This window comes from Trichophyton verrucosum (genome assembly GCF_000151505.1).
Source record: "Trichophyton verrucosum HKI 0517 chromosome Unknown contig00301_1.f1.exp, whole genome shotgun sequence".
Classification (NCBI taxonomy): Eukaryota; Fungi; Ascomycota; class Eurotiomycetes; order Onygenales; family Arthrodermataceae; genus Trichophyton; species Trichophyton verrucosum.
In genome coordinates this window covers 58433-68513 of record NW_003315448.1, presented here as the reverse complement: position 1 = coordinate 68513, position 10081 = coordinate 58433, and the positions used below count along the sequence as shown (strand labels likewise).

The 10081-nt window shown below is 45.1% G+C and overlaps 1 protein-coding gene across 1 annotated transcript; it reads left to right on the top strand.

Moving 5' to 3' along the window:
* Nucleotides 1-144: 144 nt before the first annotated feature.
* TRV_03714 (uncharacterized protein) lies at nucleotides 145-10033 on the top strand (the record flags this gene model as incomplete). The annotated part of the gene is made up of 6 exons (XM_003022144.1): nucleotides 145-500; nucleotides 570-5560; nucleotides 5615-6445; nucleotides 6569-8386; nucleotides 8443-9206; nucleotides 9284-10033. The coding sequence occupies 6 exons, from the start codon at nucleotides 145-147 to the stop codon at nucleotides 10031-10033; spliced, it is 9510 nt and encodes a 3169-aa protein (XP_003022190.1).
* Between the last annotated feature and the right edge of the window lie 48 nt (nucleotides 10034-10081).

Here is a 10081-nt window from a genome sequence, read left to right as displayed (position 1 = left end):
CGGTATGTTTTGATTTCTTTCCTACACTTTCTTCCCTCCCATATAAAAATCCAAACAAAATATTCTCGCGAACGACGCGAGCTGCTTAGCCCAACTCAAGCATCGTTCAATATTCTTAATGTCTACCATGCAATTTTGGTGGTCATGAAGCAGCATTACCCCCCTTCCACCTGCTCTAAGCTTGAGTACGTGGTTAATCATATAGTGCTCCCGCCTCGCCTGCCAGGAAAGGAGGAAGTTTGCGAGGATGATGTCCGGTGCGAGCTTCTAGCATTTCTTCAGGCCGCGTCTATTACCCTCAAAGCAGATTCTGATGCAGAGATAAATGCCGTTGGACGTTCTATCTTCAATGTTCTCGAGATTTGCAAGGCCACTAACCTGTATGGAAAATTGGATAAATCCTCGCTCCTACATCAGTTCCAAAAAATCCAGCCAAATACTCCTATAATTCTTCACGTGAAAGAGCAAAATGCTGGACTACTTATATGGAAGAATGAACGGTAAGCTTTCACCTCCCTCCTCCAATTGGTGGTTGTTCAGACTGTTTATATCTGATTCTTCTATTATAGAGATGGCGAGGAGACAGTCATCTTTGAATCTTTTGAGGTGTCGCCGGTGTCTGAAAAAGTACTCTCTGCAGAAGGCCCACTCCAATGGGATTTCCCGGGCGAAACTATTGTTATTCCCAATACCGTGTTTACCCAACCATCATTCCAGGAGTCGTTGTCCAATTTCCTAGAGAGTGCGAGCACGGAATCAATAAAGAGATTCGCTGCAGGTGTTTTGAAAGGTGGCTCAGTCGCATTCGAGAATCGTGATACCACAGATCCTGCTTTAATCACGCAAATGCTCATGACTCTGCTGGAAGCAAATGGCTCTCGAATATTCCCTCCACTATTAAGGAAACGTGTCCGTGATGAAGTTTCTTGGGCTCCGGGAGGTGGCAAACCATGGAGAAGACTACCATTTTGGCTTGTTCTCAGGGTGGGAATTGAGCGACATCTCCATTTGCAGCTTGGTGCCACGAAAGGACGAGCATACTATAAGTTCCTTCTTTGTCTCATGTTCTCGGCTATTCTAGGTTCTGGAACCGACTCACTCTCGCCAGACCTAATTTCACTGCTTACCGCCAAGCTAGCAAGACGTTTGGCAAAGCTGGAGGTCCATCGGGAGAAAGCGCTCCATAACGACAGAGTAACATATAATCGATTATTTGACAGATTTGAACTTTTTTTCCAGACCTCTATCAGCAACGCTAGAAACCATGTTGCTGATATCTGGAATACATTCAAAAGAAGCATTCGACGCAAGATTCCACGGTTTCCGCTCCATGCAGATGAAAATTCGCAATATCTTTCTCTAACAAATAGCGAGAAAGAGATTGAGAATGTGTTGTCACAATACAGAATAGATCGTTCACGGACTGCAAATAACCCATCGGCAAAAGACTTCATTCCTAAACGTTCGAACGCTTTCAAAAAGTTTGCCAACACTTATAACTCCCTTTCACAGCGAGAGAGGGTCTCTAATGAAGCCTTAAAGTTTCCGCACAGCTCCGCAGAAGAAACCTGCATTGAGCTGGCAGTCATGATCTGGAACTATTATAACGAGGCTGAACCGGCGTATAACGGCAATCCTGAGCAGAAGAGCATCATGATACTACACATGATGGTACTATGGGTGGAACTTGATAAATGCGCTACTAAAATTTACCCTTTACTACTCGATTATCACCCTGGGATTTCGTCGAGCCTTCTTGATGTGCTGCAGCTATCAAGTCTTAAAGATTCAATTCGTCTGAACACTGTGCAGGAGTACATAGAGACCCGATGTACGCGGAGCCTGTCCCGAAGGACAATTTTCGATGATCCAACCGAAGGGTGTTTTGCCGAAAGATATTTCGATTTATCAGAAGATTCCTTGAGGCTTCAAAACCTCCGCTCAAAAATTGAATCGCAAGCGCAGAAGAATTATGACAGAAAAGTACAGGAGTGGCAACAAAAAAGTGAGATATTCGAGGCTTTGCAGAAGAAAATTACACTATCTTCCTGCACTTATATTACCAATCGGCATGGAGGGGTAGACCATGACAAAAATTGTGAAAAGTGCGAAAACCAACATCGTGCCAACCGCATGACTATCCAAATCCATGAACACCCACTTCCAGAAAATCCAGTCCATGCTAGGGCGGTGGTGTTTGAGCTACAATGTCCAGAGGCATTCAAGTCCTATCGTAACGCAACCTGGCTGCTATTTGGTATCGTTGCGTGCCCTCACGAACAACCCCCAGCGTATCCAAGGTTGTTGATATCAGAGTATCGGGAGCTCAGTAAGTTTTTTACTGGAAGCTCAGAGGGAATTGTGCTTGCATCGACCACAAAATCTTTGCTATCTACCCACTACAGAGGAGTTTACTTCCCAGTCAGGCTGGAAGACATATGCTTCGACAATAATCTAAGGGTTAGATATTATGATACCACCCATAACATCTTTCCTAACAGGCAAAGCCATGTTTCAAGTGTTTCCCACCATCTTCAGATGCCCAACTTGACGAACTCACCGTTCTCGTCCATAGCACCTCCAGGTAGTTTGTCTGGCTCCTCGTCCTATGAAATTTTAGCCAGTCAGTCTTCCTGTCCACCGGGACTGAATGCCCACGAATTCATGGCGTACAAGTCTCTTTTCTCTGGCGTGGTCAGACGTTGGCCTACAATCCTTATTGAACTTGGTTCCTCAAACTTGAACTTCAGCACTAAAGGCCCTTGCACGTTGATTTGTCAACTTGCAATACAGGCAGGACCGAGAGATACGAATGATGTTTTTCGAGTGGTACACAAGATCTTCCGTGATGAGACTTTCTGTAACCGACTAATCAAATTACTCGAAGAAAGATTAACTGGGATCGCAATGAACTGGCGTGAGACTGATTGCATGGAGATGTTGATTACGTTGATACTCCGGCTATGCGCCTTATCCCCACTGAGAACCATTGACAAGGCCATCTCCTTACTGAAAAAGATTCAAGAGACCCTTTTGAAATGGATCCGGCTGTTGCGTAAGGAAATTTGTGCCGCTTGTGAGCCAGACATGATTGAAAACTATTCCGACTTTGCTTTCACTGTTGCCTTGTTACTGAGGAGGACGTTTGCGGTCTACCCTGAGAATACTCCTAGATACACGGGAAACATGGCTGAAAGTGATATACGATGCTTTATAGAGGCTTCTATCTCACTTCAAGACAACATTCCCCCTGATTTGAAATCGCTATCTCATTTTCAGTGGCGTGCGCTTGTTCGAGATTTGAAAATGGTATACAGGATGCGTCCAATACTATTACAATCTTTGAAAAATCACCCTGGAAGTCTAGGTGCTGTATTAACAGATATTTGGGCACAAAACACACTTTTGCTAGGGCAAATGTCCAGCCTTCAGCTTCTAAGCGGCGACGAATGGGCCCAACTTGTGATAAACCCGACAAATCAGACAAAAAGACAAGTTGTGCATTTTCATTTTCTTGAAGGACATTTACTTGTCGACGGCGAACCATTAGCAACGCTCCCCGCAAATTACAGAAACGCCATGGTCCTCGATCGTCTGTTTGGAAACCAAAGGCTTCAGGTCTACCCTTCGTCGCTCCATGGAATGTCATACGTCCTTCCGTTTGAAGTTAAGAAGCAAAGAATCCATATTGGTTTCCGTGATGGTAAGCCCTTTGTTCGAGCTGAGAGTAGGCGCACGATTTACGAATTCCTCCCCTATGAAATATTCGGGGACAGGAGAAACTTTGACCTCCCTGGCTCCTTGGTTGAAAATTGCATTCACTGGCTTGATCTAAAGTCTGGGACTATCAAAATCAGGCGGAAACCTGATATATGGTATGGTAAGGATAGTTACTGGGAAGTCGACTTCTACAATCGAAAAGCTCGTCGCCGCACAGTTACTTTGATTGATCCCCATAGTCAGTTATTCCGTCTTATTGCCAACGTGTTTGATGGATTTGAGCACCCCGGATACATCACCATATATCAGCCTGCATCGAAAAACTCATCCGTGGAGTTACGCCGCTTGGAACTCGACTTTATCGTTACTAAAAGCGGGCAACTTAGATGCAAGCAGCTAAACGCGTTAATCGACATGAATCAAGATGCAGGCACATGGTATGGGTTGAAAAGCAAGCTTGTGCTACGCGACGTGATTGATAACGAACAGCGCAGCATCATCGTTCCCATGGGCCCACTGCAATGTACGAGAAATGGGATCCATGTTAGTGTCTTTGCTGAAAACCTTGGAACTTATGGCCGGTTCTTCATAAATACATCCCTTGGAAGACTAGATTGCCCGGTCGAACCATGGACTTTATACGCCAAAGCTCAGTTTCATGCATATACCTCTTTTGTTTTACCGGATGAGCTGACAGGGCGTACTGGAACAGAAGAGGCGGTTCACTGTCTGAAGTCAAGTTACAGCCAGCCGTGGACTACGTTGAATCCCGGCCCACTTGGGACTCTTCAAACCGTTGCACTTCTGGCCCCAACCAGGATTTATTATCCTCCTGGTTCCAAGACTGTTCAGCACACAATATGGAATGAGAATCTAACACCATGGATTCAACACGAAATATTTTCATCTCTGGTTGAGAAGATTTTGGAAACAGAAAGGACGCTTAGGCAATTCGGTAACAAAGAGATCGATCAACCGGCAGTTCGGCCTGCCAGTGATGATTTTTTGATGATTCGGGCATATAGGAGGAGAAATATCTACCAGCGGCCGAACGCCGGCTTTGACGATCTACCAATTGTGAAGGATGAAGTTTACAACCCGAGAGATCGATTCCAGGCAGTCCGACGTCGTTCTAACGTATTCGAAATAAGTAGTTTGGTGAAAAACTGGTCAACAAACACAGGGTCTCATGCTGATTTAATCCGACGGATGGAATCCTGGCCTACAATTGGAGGTTATAGTACAGTTTTCGATAAGGTGCTCCTCAGCGATATACTCGACATACAGTTTGACGTGTCATGGGGCTCCCTCGTCAATTTCTGCCGTGATTCGGAGGAGAAAAATAAATACCATCTCATGATGACGATGGCTCTTATGTCGTTTTCCAACTCCGCCGACATGGAAATCATACGTACTTTGCTGCTTTTCGCCACTATTCCAAGCCTAAAGTCCCTGACACCACCAAATTGGGTTCATTATAAACATTTTCGTTATAATCAACAACCTAGTGTGGTATACCTGAGAAGACTGATTAATAATTGCTGTGTTCCATACACTGGGGATGAACGGGGAGTTCTACCGCTTAACATCAAGACTAGAAAGAGATTTGAAGCTGCTGAAAGAGAGCACGAGAAACGAGTTGAGGCTAATGCAATCGCGTTTTCAGAGTATATCTTTGCTCAATGGCCTTGCCTTGAGCCAAAAATCCAGGGAATGCCCGATTTTCCGCTGTTAAATGTCCACTTAGCCTTAAAGGTCATTCTCCCTGATTGGTCTCGGCTATTCCAGAATTCAGAACTTTCTAACTATCTTGCCAAAGTTCAAGCCACTTTGGTTTCTGGTAACTTTGGAAAGTTTGAGCAATTCGACTGATGCATAAAATCCGTGAGCACAGAAATATTTCCCACTGGGTTTAGAGGACAGGATATCCCCACACTTGCGAGTAATCTGCTACGCAAAGCTTGCACGCTTTATACCCATGAATCCCACCACACAAAAAACACTATTACTACCTACAAGGCCTCCCAGGAGGAGGGTATTAGACGTGTTTTTACCGGTTCCGACAATCCACCAAGTCTTCTATCACAAAGCTCAGGCTTTACACAAATTCTCGAACTGGAAGAAATAATTGGTAAAATCAAAGATTCTCCCTCATTGGTTAGACATCAATATGGGCATGACCTGATGACCAGCCTTGAGGCATTGAGAAGTATAAAAATCGTCAATGATATCCCAGCTGACAAAGAGTTTGATGAATCCACAATTTATACAAACATTGGGTCAGCGACACAAAAGGTTGAATCCCATGTCGAACACCTCAGATCGGTCCTCAATAAAGATGATTCGCGCTTCCGCTGGCTACATCCTGCAGGCCTATGGCCTTGCATGACAATGGTTACCCTCCTTGAACATCTTCGTTCCACCTTCAAAGGAGAATTTGGAGCTGGAATGAAAGAGAATCTTATCGCACTAGCGGTCGAAATTATTCACAGACAACGCTTTATTAGAATTAAGGGTGCATACTTGCGAAGACAGGATAGGGTACTTGAAGAGGAAAAAAATTGTATGCCTCATTCCAACTGGGATCCTTCGCTTCATCCAGATTGGCTGCTATTACAAATTGATGCAGATATTTGTATCCGGCCCAACCAAGTTGAGGTTGCACATGCAACAATTTCTCCATCTTCACAGGCAAATGCTGTTTTACAGATGAACATGGGTCAAGGTAAGAACTCCCGTGTTGGGATAGAACAGCTTCGGCCCTTAATTCTTGAGGGATAATTCTCTTGTAGCGAAAGTTGATAGTATGGCAGGTTATTGGGTTATTCACTGATATTTTGGAATCTAGGCAAAACTTCTTGTATTATCCCTATGGTAGCTGCTGTTCTATCGGATACCACGAAACTCCTACGGGTAGTTGTACCTAAGGCATTACTGCTTCAAACTTCACAGGTACTTCAGGGGAAACTCGGGGGGTTGGTAGGTCGGGAAATACGACATATACCATTCTCCCGCAGAACACCAACAAGTACAGATATGATCAACAGTTATCTCAAACTTCACAAAGATATCATGTCATCCGCCGGTATTATCGTGGCTCTCCCGGAGCACATGATGTCCTTTCAGCTGAGTGGTCTCCAGAGATTGGTTGACAACAAGTTACCTGAAGCAAGGAGAATGATCAAAATTCATGGTTGGATGCAGACAGTTTGCCGCGATGTTTTGGATGAATGTGATTTCACACTTGCTCCTCGGACACAACTCATTTATCCTAGCGGCACGCAGAGCACAGTTGATGGCCACCCTCATAGATGGCAAACTGCAGAGAAACTGTTGGAACTCGTCTCGGGCCACATTTGGGGACTTTGGCAAAGATACCCTGGAAGTATCGAGGTGATTCAACGCCCTAAAGGCGGCTTCCCAATCGTTTACTTCCTACGCAAAGATGCAGAGGAAGCTTTGATATCCCATGTAGTTAGGGACATCATCGACGGTCGAACTTCTGTAATCCCTGTCCAAGGCTGTTGTCGTTCCGAAATTATGGACATCAAAGCCTTCATTTCAGAAGTGTCGATATCCCCTAAGACTGTTAAGCGAGTATCGTCTTTATTCCCTGATAACTCAGCTGCAAGACAAAATATCTATCTGTTGCGTGGGCTTCTGGTTCATCGCATATTACTACTGACCCTCAAGAAGCGCTGGAATGTCCAGTACGGCCTTCATCCCTTGAGAGATCCTATCGCAGTCCCATTCATTGCAAAGGGTGTTCCATCTGAACAAGCTGAATGGGGACACCCTGATGTCGCTATACTCTTTACCTGTTTAGCATTCTATCTTGGTGGTTTGGAGCTTTCGCAAGTGAGGCAATGCCTTGATGATCTAATGAAATCCAGCGACCCGTCCACCATATATGAACAATGGATTACCAATTCGGAGAAGCTCCCTAAAATCCTTCAAGATTGGAACTCGATAAACACCGAGGATGAATCCCAAGTCTATCAACTTTGGAGCCACCTCCGCTACCAAATGCCCCTCATCAACTATTTCCTGAACCAGTTCGTATTTCCAAAACATGCGAAGCAATTCAAAGTGAAACTGCAGGCTTCAGGATGGGATATTCCATTGTCATCACCTCACGCAAATCTTGGAACAATGACAACAGGGTTTAGTGGAACGAATGACAACCGTACAATTCTTCCATTGACAATCAAACAACAGGACCTTAGTTCCCTAGTACACACAAATGCTGAAGTCCTAACTTTTGTTCTTCGGGCCCGCAACTACGTTGTTGCTAAAGATTCTGAGGGGAAGCGTTTGACAGAAGAGGGGCTTCTAGCTCTTTTGAAGCGTATGGAAATACGCATATTGATAGATGCAGGTGCCCAAATACTGGAGATGGATAATCTGAGCCTAGCAAAAGTGTGGTTAAAAGTGGACCATAGCGCCCCGGCAGCGATGTATTTCGACCCTGAGAACAAGCCTTATATCATATATCGCAACGGCTATCGGGTTCCTCTTCTAGCTTCACCTTATGCAGAGAACCTGGCGGATTGCCTTGTGTATCTTGACGAGGCCCATACTCGAGGAACAGACCTAAAGATCCCAGCAGATGCAGTTGGGGCCCTTACACTGGGACTAGGGCAAACGAAAGACCACACAGTACAAGGTAAGCTTCACTCAAGTTCTCTGCATAAGAAAGAGAGGTGATCTAACTATACGTAGCTGCCATGAGGCTAAGACAGCTCGGTACTACACAGTCGATTACATTTTTTGCCCCCCCTGAGGTTCATCATAGCATACTCGATTCTCGGAAACTTCCATCCTCTGCTCCTGTAACCGCTGCTGACGTTATCTACTGGCTTTTGGTTCAAACCTGCATTGGAATTGAGCAAATCCAGCCCTTATACTTCTCACAGGGGATGGACTTCTGCCGTCGGAGGCAAGCCGCTGTGGATACCCCTAAGTATTTGACCGACCAGGCCCAACGGCAGCAATATTGCAAAGCTCTCCAGCAGGAGGAAATGCAAACCTTGCAAGAGCTTTTCAGGCCAATTGCAAAAGTGAAGTCAAAGGCTACCGTCGCTGCCTATGCCCCTCACATTGCAACACATGTCAAGGACCTTGAGCACCGGAAGAAAGGATTTCAGGATTTTGGAGACGCTGTTCACAGCTCCGCTCTACAGGAAGTAGAACAAGAACGAGAGGTTGCATATGAAGTTGAAGCCATTCGAGAAGTTCAAAAAGCCCCGCGTTTTAAGGCACTAAACTTCCCCGGCATTCACGAAGATATTGAATTATTCTGTCGTACGGGGACGCTGACAAGCTATTCCTCAGCGTACCAGCAAGCGTTCATTGCTTTGAGAAATACCGGAATCGGTCAGAAACATGGTATAAACTCATGTGCTACTTCGTCAAAATTGTTTCTTTCCAAGGAATTCTTCAAAACCGTACGGTTACCTGTTGGCGAGTACAACGATAACTACATAGTAAGTAGCCTCGGATGCAACTTCAAAGGGGAATATGCCTTGATCCGGTTAGATGTAGCTGTTAACTTTCTTTCCAGCGTCAAGTGAATTGGATATTATGGAATCCCACCACAGAAGCTGCCCTTGTCGTCATTCCTGAAGAAGCAGAGCTGCTGATTCCACTTCACCAAAACGCAAAACACCTTCACACTCGACTATTGACCTACGCTGCTCCTGTAACCCGTGGAATGCTACACTTTAGCAATTTGGACTTTTACTCCATGCCACCATTGCCTGAAAATTGGAAAGCACCCCTCTGGCTTACCGTTGAGCTTGGGATTTTAGCTGGTCGGGTATACTTTGATTATTCTGAATACGAATCTATCTGCCACTATCTTGGACTTACAAGCTCACCAGTCGAAACTGCTCCAAGCCATGAGGAGAGCGAAGTGGAATCCAAGGAACCAACCCAGGACATGGGTGGAGAGAGTGTCATCCACACCAATAATCCTACATTTACTCCCAAACCATTGTCTTTCCTCCAGGAGTGGCTAGCTCTAAGGCGAAAGGGCCAGGATTTTAGCAACACGCCAATGGGGTATATTTGCCAGGGCAAAATACTAAACGAAAGGAGTCCTTTTTTCTCTTCAGGCCGGGATATTCGAGTGAATGTTCCAAAGCTCAAAGCTACTGATGGCAGATCCGATGGTGGGAATGTCGAAAGTCCTGGAGCGAGCGACTATGAATCAGAAGATATTGAAGATCAAAGACGAGAATCGACTGGGAAAAGGGAAATATTTACGGATGACAGCAGTGAAAGCGACTATCATGATAATGCCATTGAGTGAGGTTGACAATTCATGGACACTGGATGAATTTTCAAGGATAGCTAGTTA